The 21,015-nt window shown below is 33.6% G+C and overlaps 3 protein-coding genes and 1 long non-coding RNA gene across 5 annotated transcripts; 3 read left to right on the forward strand and 1 right to left on the reverse strand.

Moving 5' to 3' along the window:
* Positions 1-2,132: 2,132 nt before the first annotated feature.
* LOC122721572 lies at positions 2,133-2,539 on the forward strand. Its single transcript, XM_043949618.1, has one exon. The coding sequence runs from the start codon at positions 2,160-2,162 to the stop codon at positions 2,430-2,432; it is 273 nt and encodes a 90-aa protein (XP_043805553.1). The 5' UTR covers positions 2,133-2,159; the 3' UTR covers positions 2,433-2,539.
* A 2,094-nt stretch (positions 2,540-4,633) lies between these two features.
* On the reverse strand, positions 4,634-9,392 carry LOC110629973 (protein ULTRAPETALA 1). The gene is made up of 3 exons (XM_021777222.2): positions 8,813-9,392; positions 7,139-7,463; positions 4,634-5,011 (listed from the first exon to the last, which is right to left on the reverse strand). Exons 1-3 carry the CDS (start codon positions 9,012-9,014, stop codon positions 4,837-4,839), a joined length of 702 nt encoding a protein of 233 aa, XP_021632914.1. The 5' UTR covers positions 9,015-9,392; the 3' UTR covers positions 4,634-4,836.
* Positions 9,393-11,338: 1,946 nt separating this feature from the next.
* Positions 11,339-13,533, forward strand: LOC110630439. The gene is made up of 2 exons (XR_006348252.1): positions 11,339-11,498; positions 12,817-13,533. It is a non-coding gene; the product is annotated as an uncharacterized LOC110630439 (long non-coding RNA).
* A 3,126-nt stretch (positions 13,534-16,659) lies between these two features.
* LOC110630032 (beta-glucuronosyltransferase GlcAT14A) lies at positions 16,660-21,013 on the forward strand. Of its 2 annotated transcripts, XM_021777330.1 has the most exons (4): positions 16,660-18,156; positions 19,405-19,480; positions 19,586-19,701; positions 20,354-21,013. In XM_021777330.1, exons 1-4 carry the CDS (start codon positions 17,526-17,528, stop codon positions 20,860-20,862), a joined length of 1,332 nt encoding a protein of 443 aa, XP_021633022.1. In that variant the 5' UTR covers positions 16,660-17,525; the 3' UTR covers positions 20,863-21,013. The 2 variants fall into 2 exon arrangements, with proteins under 2 accessions (XP_021633022.1, XP_021633024.1); XM_021777332.2 differs by lacking the exons at positions 19,405-19,480; positions 19,586-19,701.
* Positions 21,014-21,015: the final 2 nt, after the last annotated feature.

Consider the following 21,015-nt stretch of genomic DNA (forward strand, 5'->3'; position numbering starts at 1 on the left):
GACATTTTATTTTTGATGGAAATAAAAACTTTTAATTATCATATGAATTTTTTTCGTAATTTTTTACGTTTTGATAGTTGGTTATCGGTTGACAAGGATTGGAAGGAGACTTTTAGTTAATGTGGAAGAGTCATGGGTCTGTTTCTGTGGTTGGTTTTTATTCAAATTTTATTGATTCGGTTGTTTCGGAATGTAATATTCAATAGAGGTTTACTAGTTATTATGAGTTTTTGAAATCGCAATGATAACATCATTTGGAATCTTATTCGTGCCTTATCTCGTAAAAGTTCTCTTCCGTAACTTTGTTCGGAAGATTTTAATAATTTATACTCGAGAAATGAAAAAAAATGAGAAGTACTTTTGCCAAATTATCTTATACTGAAATTTAATTTTCAATTATTGTAAATCTTTGTCAAACTCTATAACTAATAATTAGTTCTGTTAGATGAGTTTGTCGTAATACTACTCTAACTGCTCATATTTTACCTAAATAATTTATCAGATATAATCGTCTTACTGTTTAGAATGATATTTTTTTTATTTAATAGAATTTTATTAATATAATTAATAATTTTGTTTTAAAAAAAGTGAAAGAAAAAAAATTAAGGAAAAATATATTTATTTTTTCTTAAATGTTTATATAAGTAAAGGATGGATGAAAAAATAATTTCACACTTTTTAAAATAAAAATATTTAATATAAATATATATTATATTTATTAAGATCTATAAATTACAACAGAGAATTACATAGTACTAAAGACTAAAAAAAAATCAAGACACAAAAAATTAAAATCAAACTTAATATAGGCATCCAAATAAAAGCAAATTAAATAAATCAAACCACAAGCAACAAGCTAAACCCTATCCAATGCCACGCTATTTAGAAAACCGAAACACCGTCATAGTGGTTAACTGTTTGAATGGTGAAGGACAGTATGCGAACCAAAAATAATAAACCCAAGAATATATAAAATTAAGAAGACCAACACATACAAATAACAAAAGCATAGAACAAACAACCCCAATACCCTCTCAACACTAAAAACAAAGTTTTGATTTGTCAAAATCGTCTCAGAAAGAGATTACACCATAAAACTTAATAGATAAATCTACAATTTATGAAAATGGAAGTCATTAGATGAATCGATGATCTTGAGAGTGCAACATCACAACAAATAGAAATCTTTTTAGACGTATGACCGAAACACTCTCAAACAAAGTTATTAACACCATTCCTCATCCAAAAAGTTAGAAACTACAACAAAAAAACATTTTCTTTATTCCAAGGCTCAAAACCAACCGGCCTTCCTTCTTCTCTTCCCTTTCTCTCTTTTCTCTCTCCTCTCAAAATTTTTCTATTTTTATTATTTTTTATGTAGAGAAAATAAATGTTATTTTTCTCTCTTTTCATTTTCCTCACTCTTTTTAAATAATATAAAACAAAAAATTTCTTTTATTTTTTATCATTATTTTTTCCTTTTTCTTTTATTCATATTTAAATAATAGACTAATTAAATTTATATATTTTCACTAAAAAATTAAATAAATCCAATTCAAATTTTCAATCAATTAAACCTCCTAAATTTTTATTAAGAATTAAATAAATACTAATTTAATATAATATTATTTTTTTATAATAAAATTTCATTTTTTAATGTAAAAAATTAGTTACTACTTCTATTTTATTTTTAAAATTTATTTTAATTGAAATATAAATTTTTTATATTTTAAATTAAAAAAAATATTATATTAAATCAAAATTTATTTAACCTTTAATAAAAATATATAAACTTAAATGGCTAAAAGAAAAAATTAATTCAGCTATTTGACTCTTGAACAAGAATTCAGAGCTTTTTTCATTACCATACCAAACAACTGTCATCCACAACGATACGGGGTACACGCTTTAGGCGGTAACTGCCCGCCACCCCCAACTTCTTAATCCACGTGTACGGCCCAGATGCCACCCCTCCATACTCTCATCATGTTACTGCCTAACTGTATTTCCAAACGTATGGACACTACACCAACACTTTTATTGAACCAATAGCGTACGACTCTCCACCTGCAACCCTCCGATTCTGAGAACACCTTTCAAATCCAACGCTTCAAAACCCAAAGAACTTGTTCGACCTTTAACGTAACGTCTCTTAATGCATGTATAAATATGCTCCTACGTCCAAGCAACTCTCAACCCAAGGAGACAGATTTTTACATTACAGCATGGTATGCTTCTGCTTTCTCGTTGATCAGACCCGGAAAGTGCGGAGAAGCAAGCCGGCGGCAGGGACTTGCTCACGGTGCGGCGGTGGAGCCAGCGTAGCCGACATGAAAACTAGTACCAGATTTTGTTGTGTACCATTTTACTGTAAGTCTTGGAGAGCCATTATATGCACTTTCTGTGGAGCCATTCTTCGATCTTACCGTTAAATTGCATCTTTTTTTTTCCAGGTCTCTTTTGAGAAGAAACTGGAAGTTTAGTTTGTAAATAATGAGAATAATATAAGTTTTAGTTTAGCATAACAACTCTTATATCAGATATACTTGTTATTTCAATTAGAAAATTGCTAGGCTCATTTTCATGTAAATTTAAGCTTTGATATAAGTATAACAATTATTTTAAAAGAACTTAGATGACCCATTTTGATGAATGCATCCGTAGTGAACTGAAAAAACAAAATAATAATAATAAAAAAAAGAGGCTGCTGAGAAAAGTGGTATGGGACGCAACTATTGGAGTTATATTGAAACATTCATAGATCTTTATGGCAGAGGCAAAGGCTTATGAAACGGCATCCTGATATTGAACTATCATGGGATGGGACCATAATAAAAGTATTATATAATTTTTCTTACAAATTATTTATTTGAAATAGAGGAATGATTGTTGAGAGTGGGGACCATATCATAAGAACATATGAAAAAGTAATATAATAATATCATGGGACTAAACATTTCCGAATTGGGAGTCAAAAGAAAAGACAAATAATAAGACAAAGCTGTAAAGTTAGAGACCTGAAATGGTTTATAAATGTAATGATGGTAGAAAGAATTCACTCTTGCTTAAATAAGGGTCTGTACTGAGCCTGCTGATGTGGGTGATCTGAGGAGAAGGACTACAGCTGACATAAAAAAAACCTGTGTGCTGTAATGAAGCAGCTTCCCTTATTTCTGCAGCTGGGTAGCTTCTCCTCATTTATTTTCTTCAATGCACTTCAAAACCTCTCTGTATATATACTTGTGTGTAAGCCAATAATAATAGTTCTAGATGGGAGAACAGTGAATAGTGAAAGTGGTTAATCTTCTGATAGTAGCAGCAGCAGCAGTGACGAGGGCGAGGATGGAAGTCAGAGTGCACCTGTATAGAGATGTAGAGGAGGGTGAGGTTGAAGAAGGATGTTAATAGAAAGAAAATGGTTGAATGGTTTGATGCGAAATTTGATGAGGAAGAGGAGGAAGGGGATGACATTTTAAGAGCAAAACTATAAATTATTTCATTAACTTCCTTGCAGGACAGTCTGGTTCTGTAGCTGAAATATTTAATGACCTATAACAAATAATATTAATAACTAAATAGTAGGAAGGGCAATTGGAAGAATAATACACCTTGTGGACAGCAAACATTGGTGGGTGTGGGTCAGTTATCACCAAATCGGAACCAGCATAATAAATCTTCTACCAAAGGACAGGATTTTCATAATGGAAGTAGCTTTTTTCCATCACCATTTTCACCATAGCACCACCATCTGGTGTTTTCATATGGAGTCTGGTTAAATGGGTCGCCTTCTCAGCAATCGCAGAATACAGTCAATCCTGTTGAATTCTCAGCTGAAAATCAACCAGGGGGTCCTTGCCAGCTGCCATTTCTGCAACAGTTGATTCCTAGTCAAAGGTCACTTCTTAACAGTGTGGTACCAGGTGAATCTTTATGCTGGACCTTCACCTTGGCTTGTATCTATTTGATCAAAGGATGTTGGGATGGGCCTCCAAGTTCAACCTGCTCAGCCAACAAATTATGTCCAGTGGACTAAATTTTGAACCACCTGGTGGTATTCCTGACAGTGTTCCACCACCTCAGCCATTTAAGTTGGGCACCTTTCCTATCCGTGGAAGGAAACCGTTTACCTATGGGAGAGGTTGGCAGTGCAGTCTTCAAAATGTTTATTAGCTGTATCAGGTCTATGTGAATGCAACTTAGTCTAGGCTTTTGGAATTGGCAGTGCAACTTAGTCTAGGCTTTTAATAAAGTATATTAAAATAATTATGAAATAATAAAAACAAATAAATTGCCTTTTTTTTTAATAGGCCTTCTAAGTAGAACAGGGGAGGGGGGATGGGGGGTTACATACACTTATAGCATTTAATGCTACATGGACGTTATTAACCCATAATAATATTTTGATTTATCAAGCAGTGAAATAAATGCAATTACATTTACTCATATTTTATAAAAATCATAAACTCATAAATTTAACCATGAAGTTAAGTTTCACCCGTTGCAGGTGAAGTACTGTAATAATTAAAAGACAATGTGGTCTCCTTTGAGGTAGTTCAAAATAATTAATGAACTTGTAAATGGTAAACCAATAAAAAGGCAAATAAGTATGGATATATACAATGCAAAAAATTAATTGAGGATAAATAAGTAATTTTAATGTTATATAGCAGCCAATGGGATGAATGCTGAACCCAGAGGCCAGAATTTTTCAAGTTTAACAGAAGAGAATGTCACTGGAGGCTATCTTAAATGTGATCAGATGAAAGTTAAGACCATAAAAAAGCCACCAGAAAAAAAGGGGTAATATCTTCATGAGTGCTAAAAGCATCATCAGAGTCAAGCTTTGGAATTTCTTGTGAAGTCGATGCAAGTCTGGCAGCTGCAATCTGAAAAACGACAGATTTCACACCCAAAGCACACACAGGAAGTGCAACCTTTGCAAGTTGGGGATCGGGTGCAGCCTCTGTAGACCCTCCTACTTGCCCGTTCTTCATCATCTTCGCACGTTATTCTGAAATTTTAAACCAAACGAATTTGCATTACTCATTGTTGAACTTAAAAATGCAAGTAATCACCACATAGTAACCTTTTAAAACACATGCAACCACTATAGAGTATTGTTGCATTTGTCTCTTCCTCCAAACTATCAGTAATTTCATAACTCAAGCAATTTATTCAAACGTTCTGTAACAGTGAAAAACAAATAAAGATGAGGGAAGGAAGACGATCAGCAACTCCACAGAGAAACTGGAGGAACATTAACATTTCCTTAAAGGCCATAAAAAGAGGAACAGAAGAAGGATAATGTACCATAATTATAAAATGGATCAATGAAATCATACAAAATCTGAAAATATAATGCACTGTAACCATTTTAATTTAACGGAAACATCCAGCAGAGAACTATCCAGTGTTTTTCTTTTATGTGATTGAGTATTGATAATTATTGATTACGAACCAGTATTGATGGGTAAATCTATTATATTGGATAATTCTTGTTGACATTAACTGATTATACTCGGTTATGCCAGTCATCAAATCAACCATAAGGCAGATTGTGGTGAACCAAAATATATTCTTCATAACAGAACAAGATAGATAAGCAACAAGTGAAATAAAAGAAAAATCTATAGACCCAAGGAAGTAAATATGAAAGCATCCCTTTCATACAAAAGAATTTAGACCAGATCAAGAATTGTCCACAAATCAGAAGATTGTTACACATTTCATTTAAGCTTTTTGGTATTTACCTTCAGGCTATACTCCATCAAAGGTTAAATATTTTACCTTTTTCTAGACAAATCATTCTACACCACTGCAATGAAGAACCCATATGATTTGTCAAAAGTTGCTGTGCACGATATTCCATATGATTACCAACTAAAAAAGTTGAATTATTAAGGGTACACTTACTTTTATCTCCTGACTAATACAGCTGATAAACATTCAGCAAAAAGGATTCTCTTGGTCAACCCTCCTCAGTTGTAATCATTCAATTGCATTATAAAAAATATCACTTGCATTATGAAAAGAAAGGTTCTCAAGGAATAATATAAAGATATGTTGAGAACAACTGCAACTTGTTCAATCGATCCATTCCATGATATTGCAAGTTTGCAACACACTTAAAAAAATATACTCCCATCAGTTCCATCTTATAAAAGCAATGAACCAAAAGAATTAGAAAAAGTGAAAAGGGAAAAGAATTGGAATTTTAGTCAAAAACTCAGAATGCACAATAGGTTCTTTGCATATTGACAAGGCATCAACACTCTCTATTAAAACTTCAGAATATAAATCACTTCAATAGCAGAACAGTCAACACTATAAGCTTTTTGTTTCTATAACATCTATCTTTTTTATATTCTTCCATCCAAAGAAGTTCAATTTTTAGATTTAATACATGCTCCTAGACCATCCTATCATAATGCAAACTGCAAAAACAATTAGCCAAGAGAATTCTTTTTCATTACTGGCAGAGTTCATTTCCACACAAACATGAAATAAACATACAACTGTTAACTGTTAAGCAGTTGGTAGTTCTATATAAGTCTGAATACGAACATTTTATTCAAAGGTCTAAGCAAATGGAGTGACGGAGTTACAATACAAGGTATGGTATATTTACACATCCAAATGATCCAATGCTACATGTTATTTGCTTTATTGAAGAGCTTTAGTGCATAACAAGTTGGGGGGGAAAAAAGCTTGTTAGCATATGATACAAGTGAAGAAGGAACATATAGAAACATAGTTCATCTAATGTATCGTGGAGAAAAAAGTGAGATAGCTTCTTTCACTATCTAAAACGAGGGGAGCATTAGTTCTAAGGTTTAAGAGCCAAAAAAAAAAAAAAGTAAGAAGAGAGAATAACATGCATTTATGTTTTCTAAATAACTATATTTTCTTTCATTTTGTATAAATATAAGTTTAGTAAGCACAATCTGACAATGCTCATCAATACATTGCTAGATTCTAGAATCTGCTTTGCAATTAAAAAAAAAAAGAGAGAGGTACCAAAAAAATAAATCAGAAGCATGCAATAGGATGGCAAATGAAATTTCCTTAGTAAATCAAAACCTGACAAATAATACACAATCATTTAGTTAATTTTGGTTCAGCACAAGGAGAAACATACTTGTCAAATGGGAGATCAGCACACTTCCAGTTTGCATCGGCCAAAGCATCATGGTGAATTCGACACTCTTCTTTGGTCCGTAACCGGAACCTCCTTTCCTTGGCGCACTTACTACAGCGAACAAACTCATCGCGATGACAAACTCGTCCATTATGGGATCTGTGGGAGCCATTGGCATTTTTAGATGCTTGGCTGTAGTATTTGAGTAACACAGTTTTTGACAATGGAACCTTCTCGCCATTAACTATGACCCAGACATTGTTCTTCCATTTTCTTGCTGTCTCTCTTCCAGAATGCTTCTCAAATGCAGCTGGAGTCAGCTTGTCTAGTCATCAAAATCGGCATTACATAATTTAAATTGGAGACCGCTTGAAAATTTTCAACTAATAAAGAAATATTTGATCTAAATCACCAGCATAGAATATAAGAAGTTAAGAACAAAAATGATCCTGCAGCATGCTAATATGCTATAATCACAAGAACAGAACATACAAAAGTTCTATATCTTTGAGGCAGAGTACGAAAACATTATATCGTAAGAGAAAAAATTGCACGTTAAAAGGGCAACAGCCACCCTTTGCTGGGAACTGTTACAAACTTCTAACTGGAAGATCCTGGTAGAAATATATCACATAATTTGCAAGAAGCACATAATGGGGAGTATCAGGAGCAGTTACATAAAACATGAGTCAAAAAGTTCCCAGGAGGATCAGGCAGATGAAGTTTCACTTTGAGAAATGAACACGAAATTATTGTTATATAGCATTAGCAGTTTGAAGCAATCTTCAATAGTTCAGACGTTCGTGAGTCGGCCAAACTAGTTGCACTGTTGCAAAATAAAAATATATAACAATATGAAGGAGAAAGGAACCTGGGTTGTCAGAAGATGTATCCTATGAAACTTCAAGCTAAAGCCCAGCTCCACGTAGCCAGACATACACGCGAAAAAAGAAATGAGAACAAATAACGAACCTCGACTTAAGGATCAATGTGCATGTTGATCCATTAGAACTCAACACTATATTTTGATCCCAGCCAGTGAACGTTCTTGGCTTAAAGTTATAGTTCTTTCATGCAGTAAAGCATGAACTTTTTTTACATGATACAATGTAAGGACAATGAGAGACGAGAGGCTGCCATATAGATAGAGGACTTGAGAGGGTGCTATACACTTCACAGATAGAGTGCTAGATGATGCTAGAAAAAGGCTTACTCTGCCTAACAGGAATAATAAAAGTCTAGTGTCAAAAGCCAATCTTGATAAAGCAAGAAATATATTGCAATCACAGATAATAACAATAATGCAGTTTTATTCTAAAAAAGTCCGCTCAAACATCACTTCTCTAATGAACCCACAAGCTGAAAAGTTCAATATCTGAACCAGAAGATATCAAGTTAGAGAAGTTCACAGAGATAAAAGTGCATTATCTTCTGGCGAGAAGGCAAGCAGAGCTGAGTCTCTGAGACAAATCAACATACACTTAGACTGTATAGGAATCAAATTCAACGAAACAACTGGCAGAGCTCCCCATCACTTGATTAAACAAAAGAAAGCGACACCCATCAACGTCAAGATACATAAGACACATTCAACATGCATAAAAATCAAAACCCATTTATTAAAAAACGGAAAACAGATGAGAGAAACCAAGAGAGAGGCCGAAAGAGAGAGACCTTCATTGCAACCAGGGGTGCATTCACAGGTAATTTCAAGGTCACCATTGACAAAAACCCTAAGCCTACCAACAGCATCACCATATCTATGGCTGGTACAACCACACGTCACCTCTATGTAATCTCCACCTCTCTTGACACCACTCATCTCCCTCAACTCTTCATCGCTAAACAATAACTCTCTCTCTATCCCATTCGCCATCGAGCTTACTCACTATCAAACACCCAAAAAAAGGCGAGATCTTCGACCCAAAAGCAACAAAAGCAATCGAAACGAAACAATAAAAAGAAAGGATTTTGGTTTATGGGTATTCTATAAGAGAAAAAACCCAGAAAACCAAACAGGATTAGAATGAGAGAAAAAGAGAATCTCTCATGAAGCCCGCATCTCGTAGAGATCTACTAGAGAAAACGTCGAAAGTATCACTAGATAGACGAATAGAGAAGGGTATTGTTTAAGAGAGAGATATAGATAGCGAGAAAGGGTTGGCGTTTCGGGATGAGAGAGAGAGAGAGAGTGAGCTGGCTGAGAGAAATCAAAGGTCGTGGGGTGCGAGAGAGAGAGAGAAGGAAGGGGTTAAAAGCCTTTTTATGTTGGGGTTCTAATGCTATACTTTGCTAGTTGCTGCATGATATGACACGAGAGAGAAGAGAGAGAAGAGAGAAGAGAGAGAAAGAGATGTGCTTTGGGGTCAGGGCTATTGGCTTATGCTCTCATAGGAAGGAGACGAGGTTTTATTTTTATATAAAATAACTCACATCCACTTGATATTGAAAAGCGTTCACTCTCCTTTGCTTATTTTTATTTATTATTGTTTTGCTTGTTTTGGTGGCTTTGCACTGTTTCCGCAGAAAAATGCCTCTTTCTTTTACTGCTAGCTGTGAAATTCTATCTGCGAGCAAAATAATAGTCCATCTCACTCAGTTAACCCTAATGGTCACAGTAACTGTAAAATGGTAACCATGGTGGTAGAGACTACTCACTGTCAACAGCTGTGGTGGGATGATTCTGTTCAAGCATGTATCTAATATTTATTTTTATGCAAGTTACATCTTATAATAGATGCACTTTTCGACTATTAACCAAAAAATATATATATATAAATAGGTAAAAAAGTAAAAAAAAAAAGAAAAAATAGCTTGATTTACTGGTCTATGTGTTAGGTGAGTGACCAAATTGTTTAAGAAAAGTCAAAAGACTCAAACTAGATTGCTTGTGGTGTATTACTACTACTACTTTCTCAGTAAAATAATATTGTTATGGGTATTGTTTTTATGTATGAATGCAAGCAAACCCATTTGTTTTTTTTTTTTTTTTGTGTATTATAATTGAAGATTGAATGGTGTGTCCAATGTATGAATATTGTTTATTTCCTTCCTTGGTTTTCCTCAAAGTTAGTTCAGATGAGAGTTGCCAGGAAAATAAGGGAAAAGAAGTGATGAGTTGGAGACAAGCATGGGTTGCCGTAGCCATCTTGGCAATGAATTTGTATAAACCAACAGTTCTACAATAATGGCAAAAGGAGTTTGGTGGTTTGAAAATGGTGCCATCATTAATTCCAATATTCAATAATTTCATGGAGTTTCAAAACAAAGCAAACACCCATCAAAATCAGTAAAAACAATCCGCCGTATTTCTTCATTTTTTGGTTTTTCGCTATGATTTCTCTTGAATAAGTTTCAAATTTGATTAAATATAGCATCCACCGTTAAATACTTAATTTCTATAACAATAAGTATAATTAAATATTAAAATATAAATAAAGTCTAATCTAATTAAATTCATAACTGAAAAATCAGATTCGACTTAAATCGTATAAATTTTAAATTGAATTAAATTAAAATCACTTGTTTAATTATATTTAAATAAAAAAAATAGCATTTTATAAGACACTACATGACACCAAAATTCAATTGATTGAATCAATACTAAATTACACAGGCCGAAAAAACCGACTATTAAGCAGAAAGTTATTCATACAATAATTAACATTAAGGAATAATGGATAGCTTTAATATACATTATTGAGAAGAAGAGGCAACGAAGAAAAGCTCTTGCTTTATATCAAAGTTAGCTTTATATGGTCCTTAACTAGGACAAAATGCAATAATTTTTGCATATGTCTTATAAAAGACAATAATCAAATCATTTTATAATATATATTAATATTCACATGCATAGTAAAATTGAAATGATTTGTGAAGAGGGATGCATAAATATATGTGTGTGTGGGCATGATGAACTTTTAAATGGGTAGTGGGTGTGGCAATCTTCTTTGAGGGGTGGGTATTTTAAAAAAAAAAAAAGAAGCAACTTTTAGTATTGATTTTAAGTTATTCTCCACTCAAACTGTTGCAAAGTGTGCATGGTATTCTTTTTATTGCATCATGGAATGAATGATTGCAAATTTCAAGCAAAGGATGAAAGTTGCCCCCACACTATCTTCTTGTCTTTGGTTGGTTGCATTGCCAAACTATATTATATGTGCTTCTAAAAGGACCTTCCAGTTGTAGACAGGCAGATGTGCCTACCTGCATTATTTTGGTTCAAACTTTAGCATCCACAAATGGGTTATCATTTGTACATGGAGCACTCCTTCATTTGGCCATATCATTTTCTAATTACATCTCCTTCACCTACTGCATCAAACTTTGCTGCTTTCATAATTACAAGTTCCTAATACTGGTAAGATATACCATCCACTTAGCTTTCCTTTTCTCTTTCTAATCTTTTACTCGCTGATCACAGCAGAATATTCAATCGGTACGGTTCTAAACTATTAAGCTAATTAAAAATTAAAATAATCTTTTACTAATTAGAAACTGAAATAATCTTTTATGGGAATTGGATCGGGGCAATTTATGCTGACTTTACCCCATTTGTTCTGCTTTTCTTGGTCAGTTAAAGAAGTTATGAACCAGGAATATCCAATGCCTAATGTTTCTGTCTGAAGAATGGCATGTATGTATATGTTAGATTAATAAACTTCACAAAACATGCCATAACTTTCCATTGTAATGACCCCAGATCTCTAGACCCTTAGAGAATAATTTTGATCTTAGTAAATAATAATTAATATTCCACAGAATAAGAACATATGCATGCCAAGTAAAGGGTTTTATTCTCTAGGTTGACCATTTGGGCTATTGAGCCTTTTTTTTTTTTTCTTCTCTGCTTTAAGCTGTAGAAATTTCTCATTATCAACTCAAAGAAAAGGGTTTATTCAATGGCAGGGTGTATATATATATATTATATGTATGATCTGCAGCTGGTTCGGTGCTGGCTTCAAAAATTTTCACTACCTTGTTTCCTTGTTTTTGTTCCATGAATTATCAATTCAAGAAAAGAAAGGTTAGACATTTAATATAAATATTATAAGCAGATGCAAACAAAGAAATCTCTCAGTTCTCTTTTTTCATCTTTCTTTCCAGTAGTGGCTCCCTATGGGTTACATTATACCGACACATGATTCCCTAGCTGTACTTAATCAGGGAAAAACTCCTAACCCATTGTGATTAGCCAATCAATTTATTGGAATCCTCACAATGGCTTGTTCAATTCAACCTTTTTACACTACCCAGTTGAGCACTAATCTTTCTGTTGCATTATTTCTATACAAGTAATTATATGATTTTGTACATAGATAAATCTATTAAAGGCTCCATCCAAGGTTGCAAGGAGGCATCTTCAGCTCCCACCTACGGTGTTAATTTATAGCTATCCATTTTTTATATTAAATATGATTGATGATTGCAATGATTGCTACTTCAATTGCATAATATGAGTCCCATCTTTCACTTTTTGATCCAGTGTCCTCAACTTTTTTGCTTGTGACCCTAAACAAAAAGCTCCCTCTATTAATATGAGGACCTCATAGGATTCTCCATGTGAGGACCACCTCATTTCAAAAGCTTACCAATCTTTGAATTCAATCTAAAATTTTAACCTTATGCACTGTAAGCTACACACTTAACCACTAGACCACTGTCCAATGATCGTACAGCTTGCAGATCTCTTCCTTCACTAATTTTATACAACTAGCTCATTGGGTGGCCACCCACGTAGCCTTATAGTTTGGTAGAATTAGGTGAGATGAAGACATGAGCAAGGAAATTTCTTGAAAAGTAAGTTTAACCACACTAACCAAGTTGAAAGTTCAAATACCCTAACCAACAAACACAGACAATGATCTGTTTAATTTTCTTGATTGGAGGGATATTAATGGAGAAGTAGGTTTCCAGGGAAAAAGAGGGGTGAAGAGTGAAGAGTTGGATCATATAGCAAGTGATGAAACACCTGAAGGGTCAGGGCCAACAGAGATGGAGAAGGTTCAGTGATAAAAGGAAAAATAAAAAAAAAAAAAAAAAGAAAAAAGAAAAAGATGGGAACAGTTAGTTCATGTGCTGCAAAATGGTGGGTAGTGTCAACTTGCAGAGTACAGGATTGGGGTGTTGTTTGCAGAAGCGTCTCCTCAGCCTGAGCCTGAACCTGACCCTGAACCTGAACCTGAGCCTGCACGATTGCCAATATATGTGAATTGCTGAAATCTGATCTGATCTGATCTGATCTCCCCTCCAGAGGTACTGCATGTATCAGCTTTTGGCAGCACTTGAAATACTTGTATCATGCCTTTATATTTGTCTGGTTTTTATAATAAACATGCTTTTTCAAGTCATGATAAAAGCCTAGGTGAAGGCTTTTTTAGTTTTTATCACCATTCCATTCCACTATTGAATAGTTGTAAATGTTCATAATTTATTACTTTAAGTTGTTAAATATAAATGAACTGTTGAGCTTATAATAGCCACAGTCAATTAATATATATTCCACTTGAAGTTTGAAAAAAGTTATTTGATTGTTTTAAAATTTTTATGATTACCAAAACATTAGTGATCCATTTTTATATTGGGGATGTATAATTTTGTTGGCTTAGTTAATTTTCGGAGATGCTACTCTTTGGGATTAATAGTGTAATTTGATTAATCAGTGGGGTTGGAAGGAAATTTGATACTAAACACAAATTCAAAACAAGACCAGAGCCTCCAGAAAGGAAGCAAACAGCACAGAGGCTTTTGTGATTTGAAGGAAGCAATATTCAGTTCAAATCGAAAAAATCAATCGAACTGAATTAATTTGAAAATTCAATTCGATTTTTTATTCATTTCGGTTCAGTTTGATTTTTAATTTTAAAATTTTCGGTTATTTCGGTTCGGTTCAGTTTTGATCAGAAAAAACTAAAAAAATCAAATTGAACCGATGATATATTATTTTTAATAATATAAAGAGATTAGATCATATTAAAATTAAAATATTTTAATTAAATTTTAAAATATTAAAAATAAAGTGTAAAAAATAAAAAATTTATTAAAAATTTAAATCAATCAAACCGAACCGAATAGAATATTATCAATTAAATCGAACCGAATCAATCAAACCTAACCAGTGTCTTTAGAATAATGGTGAGCGAACAACAATACAAAAAGAAACATGCATGGCAAAATCGGACCGGAGATTATAGAAACTTGAAGCCAAAAAAGGAAAGAGATGTCTTCCTCAATCGAAATCGGAACTTTTTCACTAGAAAATAAAATAAGAATAATCTCATCTTCTCCATAGACACCGGAGCTTTCACTTATAATGGAGGAGATTCTCCTTGAAATAGACAAGGGCAGCCTTGTTAAACATACTGACAATCGAAGGAGAAAACCACGACAGCCTAACCAATGTCTTTAGAAGAATGGTGAGCGAAAAAAAAGAAACATGCATGGCAAAATCAGACCGAAGATTATGGAAACTTGACGCCAAAAAAGGAAAGAGATATCTTCCTCAATTGAAATAGGAACTTTTTCACTGGAAAATAAAATAAGAATAATCTCATATTCTCCATAGACACCGGAGCTTTCACTTATAATGATGGAGATTCTCCTTGAAATAGACAAGGGCAGTCTTGCTAAACATACTGATAATCGAAGTGAGTGAACAATAATACAAAAAGAAACATGCATGGCAAAATCAGATTGGAGATTATGGAAACTTGACGCCAAAGAAGGGAAGAGATGTCTTCCTCAATCGAAATCGAAACTTTTTCACTAGAAAATAAAACAAGAAGGAAAATGAAATTCAATCGATAGCTTGTTCAAGATTTGTGATTAAGGTCCTCGACTACTTCATCTTAAATCTCCACTTGCATGTATAGATTTGGTGCGCTTTCAATCTGAAAAAATAAAAAAAGAACAAAACACAAATACATGATTACAATAAAGTAGAAAAATATGTATTTCAACACCTCAACACCATAAGAATGATTTGTTCGATCAGTAAGGTCCACAAAATTTATTTACACTCTTATTTGGAATGGGAAGGAGGAGAAATCCACTACGAGTGAGGTGAGGGAACCATCCTGCCCACATCCGACATTTAAGAGGCCTACTGATTCGGACTACAACCAACTTTCACCAAATAGAAAAAATCTCTCCTCAACAAGAGTGAGCTTGGGGTTGATTATGTACTTAGCTGCCTCTCATTACGTTTCTCATAAACTTCACATCTTCACAAAAGAAAAAAGAAAAAGTGGTTACTACCGACATCATCTAGTTTGTAGTTTGGACATTGACATGTTTTTCTTGGATTTGTTTGCAAAGGCGCGTGACCGACATAACACGGTTCCGAATATAATATGTATAAATATTATTAAAAATTAAGTTTAAATTCCATTTTACTTTTAATAATTTCTAATATATATTTTATTATATCTTATTAAATTATTTTCAGTTTATAAATTTTGTTGTTTAGATAATATTAAACATATCATATTAGTTAGTAAATAAATAAATACTTAAAATTATAATTTACAAAGTAAGCCTATGAGATAAAGAAAATAACTTTTTATTAATTTATTTTATGAGTAGAAAATTATAATTTTTAAGATTTATTAAATATAATTACTTATCACTTATTTATATTAATAATATTAAAAATTAAAATTTCTATGTGACATAAAATTTGAATCATTTTATATCCATAACGTAAATAATTATATAATTAAATTTTTTAGCAAGAGAGTTTCGGGCGCCAAACGAGCCTTAGCTCCAACTTGTAACTTCGAGACGCGCACTTTGTTTTCGACGGTTAGCTTTTCCATTCTTGTCTCGTTGTTTATCCCTCCCCAGCAATTCCCCACTTGCAAAGGCGCGTGGCTCTGCCCGATTATCTAAGGCTACGGCCAGTCTGGTCAATGAAATATATTAGTATATAAAAAGGAAAATAATATATATATTAGGGAAAAAAAATACTTATGTTTACTTATTTAATTTTAATTTATAGTTTAATCAGTATTAAAATAATATTTTATAGTATTAAATTATTAATAAATAATTATAATTTTTAAATATATTTAAAAAATATTGATATAAAAAAATATAAAAAATTATATGATTTAATTTATTTTCATTTTCAAAATTATTTGTGTATGAAAAGAATATTATTTTGTCCAAAAGAATAAAATAAACCAAGTTAAAATTTTCGGTCCAAAATGATCATTCTCTAATTAATTTAACCCTTTTTTAATTTTAATAAATATTTTATTTTAGAAAATAAAAGTTCTGTCAATAATAATAATTATATGAGAATTTAATTTATTTATTTTCTCATATACAATTTATTATAAATGAAGTGGGCTTGGTGGGGCTTGAAAGGCCAAGCCCAAAAACCATGGTAAACCTCGAGCCTAACGAATTAGAAGTGAACGTTACGGCGTGAAGCAAACAACCACGCGCCAATTATTCGCGTGGGAAACTCCATCGATTCCTTGTAGTATTGTTTTCCATCCAACAAGAAACAGAAGAGCTGTAGTTGCAGTGAGGTGAAGCCTTTGTTGCTCTTAAAATCAAAATCTTCAACTAATTTTCCTGTACAATCCCATTTTCTGACTCATCTTTTTCTCTATATTTTTCTCTCTCTCTCCCCACAAGGAATAAGATCACCTGATTGATTCAGTTTCATCCTTTGAATATCTATTGATGCAATTTGCCAAAGACCCACCTTTTTCTCTCTCAACTAAGCATTTCAAGTTTTCAATTCCATTTCCTAATTTTAAATATTATTCATTTATTATTGATTTCCATTAGTAAAACTCTCTTCTTTTTCAAGTATCTGAAACTTCCACTCTAAGCATACAAATTTTTTCCTTTCTCTACCTTTTCTCTTTCTCTTCATCTGCTCTTTCAATTAGCTTTAGATCTGGGGATTTTTAGAGCAAAACCCTCTTTCTCTTTATTTTTGTTCTAATCCTCTATGCTTATAGGCTTTCAAAAGTTTAAAAATTTTGAAGTCAAATTTATATGCTTTTATTAAATGTCTTTCGTTTACTGAGCTAGCTATTTTCAGTTGCTTCTTATTCTAAAAACTCTCATCCATTAGCAGATTAAAGACGAAATCTTTTTTTTTTCTTTGATTTGTTACTGGGGTCGTTTCAGCTCTTGGGTTTTGGTTATTGGTATGTGCTCTATTCCCTATTTACGCATCTTTGCTTAAAAGTCTTAGCTTGGATGTTGTTCGTATATCTAAAAAGGAGGCTTTGGTTCTGTTACAGAACCTCCTTGCTTCTCTTTGCCTCTTCTCTTAACTAGATTGCTGGGTTCCGCTTTGCTTGCTAGAGTTTTCGGTTCACTGAGCTAGTTCGTACAGCTTTGAGTTTTGTGCTATAGGGAATTGATGTCAATGAAAAACCGATTAATGAATATGAGAAAGAATGCCAACTCCCACTCAGGAAGGGTGTTTAGTGATAGAAAATGGCTTTTTCCATTTTTTGCTAGCCTCCTTGTATCTTTGACTCTGTTTCTGTCGGCTATTTTTGGGTTATTTACATCTCCTTATGTTGGAGATCAGTTGCCATTCGACATTATTTCATTTTCAAGATCAGAGGACGCCAGTGGGTATTTCGTAGAATCCGATTTAAACAAGTCATCGTTTAACACAAGTGGGTACTCAAAATTGGAGGCCCCTAGATTAGCTTATCTCATTTCAGGGACAAAGGGTGATAGTCGTAGAATGATGAGGACTTTGCAAGCAGTGTATCATCCAAGAAATCAGTATATTTTGCATTTGGATCTTGAGGCACCGCCTCGTGAAAGGTTGGAGTTGGGAATATCTGTGAAAAATGATCCTGCATTTCTAGAAGTTGGGAATGTACGTGTAATGGCGCAGTCCAATTTGGTTACTTACAAGGGGCCAACTATGATAGCATGTACACTTCAAGCAATTGCAATTATGTTGAGGGAGAGCTTGGAGTGGGATTGGTTCATTAACCTCAGTGCTTCAGATTATCCTCTTATGACACAAGATGGTTAGTATTGAATGCTACTTTAGTATTCTGTTATTGTGTTCTTCTTTTATAGTTCATGATGTTTGATCTTTGGAATGCATCTTAACCTGCTCATTGTGACTGGTTAAATTCTGGAGGATTTTTGCCTCAATTTGCTTTCACCTATTGGTTATTAATTTGTGATCCAATTTACTCTTGTCTATTATTTATTTACAAGAACAAATTTTTGTTCTTGTGCTTCTCGTTTTAGAGGTGGCACATGTCCTGCCAAAGACATGTTCTATAAGGTTTAATCTGGAACTGGTTAACATAATGGTATTAGGTCCTTTATCATATCATCAGTGGAGACTTTTTCATCAGAATGTAAGTCTACTTGATGCAAGAATTTAAGGGATTTTGCAAGAATTTAAGGGATTTTAATTCAGCTTACCTTAGGAAAAATATAGGATGTAGAGTTTTATATATTTAGGAAGTATGCTGGTTAGGTTACCTAATTAATATTTCTTGTTAAGGAATCCACATACTTATACTAGCAGGATTACAAATCCTACAATAATGACCTGTCTTCTAGATGTTTTATAGAGTTTATTATGATTATAATAATATTGAGAATCAATAAAAGCTTGGAGAATTAGTCTCTTGGTTCTACATCACTACTACTTCCTGATTCTGCAACAGGATAATTGTTTCTGATTGCCCATAGTTTTCTTAGAGCCTTCCTGTAAAATTTAATGGATTCAAGGTGGTATGGCAAAATCAGAAAATTGATCCCAAGACCTTGCCTGTTTGTCTAAGCTATCTACTGTCTCAGAATACCGCCTGACTGTTAAAGTTCCTTACCATATGCTGCAGCAATGGTCAAATTATAGCATGGTTAAAATGCTTATCGGTAAAATTTGATAAATAGTGTAGGATTCTTGAATTGTTTATGCCTGTCAGTTATCCACGGCCAAGCTTTATGTGATAGATGAGCTACTTTCCAAAGGGTTTTGTCTGCATTTTGTTCTGAGCTTGCTTATGCATTATTGGTGAGTTGCAAGGTTTTTGATGAACTGGCCAAGTTAGCATTTGTTGGTTGATCTTTTTCATGCTGTTGAAGAAGATCTGTTTTCTCATATTGCCTCAGCAAATGTCTTTGATCTGTATGGGATGTGAACATCTTTCTCCCTTGTGTTCTATTTGCCTGTATTTTGATTACCTGTACTCGTTCTAGATAATAGAGTTTACCTATATTTGTAGGCTAAAATCTGAATGTATTTTGATTTACAGATTTACTTCACGTGTTCTCGAATTTGTCTAGAAATCTTAACTTCATTGAACATATGAAGATTACTGGATGGAAACTGTAAGTGAAAAATAGAAACTCATATATAACTCTCTAGAAGATATCCATATATTTAATGAGGAAAAAATGAATTTGGGCATAATGTTTTTTTCCAAATTACTGCAGGAACCAAAGGGCAAAACCTATTATCATTGATCCGGGCCTTTACTTATCAAAGAAATCTGATCTTGCTTTAACTTCTCAACGCCGTTCACTTCCCACATCTTTCAAGTTGTTTACTGGTATGCTTATCTATCTAGATTCCATTGCTTCTTTGAGCACTCACCATATGGTAATCCCATAGTTTCTAAGCAATCATGAAAGTTTAGGCCAATGTTTGCTTCTTCATGGAATTGCATGCTTTTGTTCATATAAGCTAGGAAATCTCTGTGGCACAAAATGCAAATTCACATGCTACCCAATCTCCTCTTGTTTGCCTTTTGTGTGTTTCCGAAATGAACATCAACAGCTAATCCATTCAGGAGGCTACACCAATTGTCACATTGATGCTACTCGCAAATCCCATTGACTGACTTTCCATGCCCATGGTTTGGCATCCTGGACTCTCACCACCTTGCGAGGATGGCATGATAGGATGAATCTGATGTGCCAGAATTGCATCTTTTGCTTTTATCATGTTCTGAGGGTATTACATGTTGCACATTTAGTTGTATGCTCAATTATTATTCAGAGGGTGTCTGGTGGGTGAAAGCGTCTTTCTTTACTTTAGACCTGAAGTGTATATATGGTATGGATGTTCTTTCTGTATGAGAGCTGTATGCGGACGAGAGGATGTTTGTCCACCCAAAATTTATGCTGTTTTTTTTTTTCCTTTTCATTTTGCGTTCTCAAGATACTTGTGCACTTTTTCTTTTTATTGCTTTTGGTGTACAGGTTCAGCGTGGCTAATGCTAAGCCGATCTTTCGTAGAATACTCTATAATGGGATGGAATAATCTCCCACGAACTCTCTTAATGTACTACACAAATTTCATCTCCTCTCCTGAAGGATACTTCCATACTCTTATTTGCAACACAGAAGAATTCCGAAACACAGCAATAGGTCATGATCTTCACTACATTGCTTGGGACACTCCTCCAAAGCAGCACCCCATCTCTTTGACCATGAAAGACTTCGACAAAATGGTTAAAAGCAAGGCTCCATTTGCTCGTAAGTTTGCTAGGGATGATCCGGTTTTAGACAAGATTGACAAAGAGCTTCTAGGTCGCACAAGCCGGTTTGCACCTGGAGCATGGTGTATTGGCAGCTCAGATGATGGTGCTGATCCATGCTCTGTGCATGGAAATTATTCTGTGTTTAGGCCAGGTCCAGGTGCTGAGAGGTTGCAACAGCTGTTTCAGACATTGTTATCTGATGATTTTAGAAAAAAGCAGTGTTCATGATAGAAGTGAAATTTTGAAATCTCCAAGTGTACATTGGTGTATCTATAGATTTTACAGCAGATGTAGAATGGTGGAAAATCTTTTTCTCTTCTTCCTATATCAATGGAACATTAAACTGGAAAAGGTAAAAAAGAAAAGTTTTGTTGGCACAGT

The sequence above is a fragment of the Manihot esculenta genome, chromosome 13 (assembly GCF_001659605.2).
Source record: "Manihot esculenta cultivar AM560-2 chromosome 13, M.esculenta_v8, whole genome shotgun sequence".
Classification (NCBI taxonomy): Eukaryota; Viridiplantae; Streptophyta; class Magnoliopsida; order Malpighiales; family Euphorbiaceae; genus Manihot; species Manihot esculenta.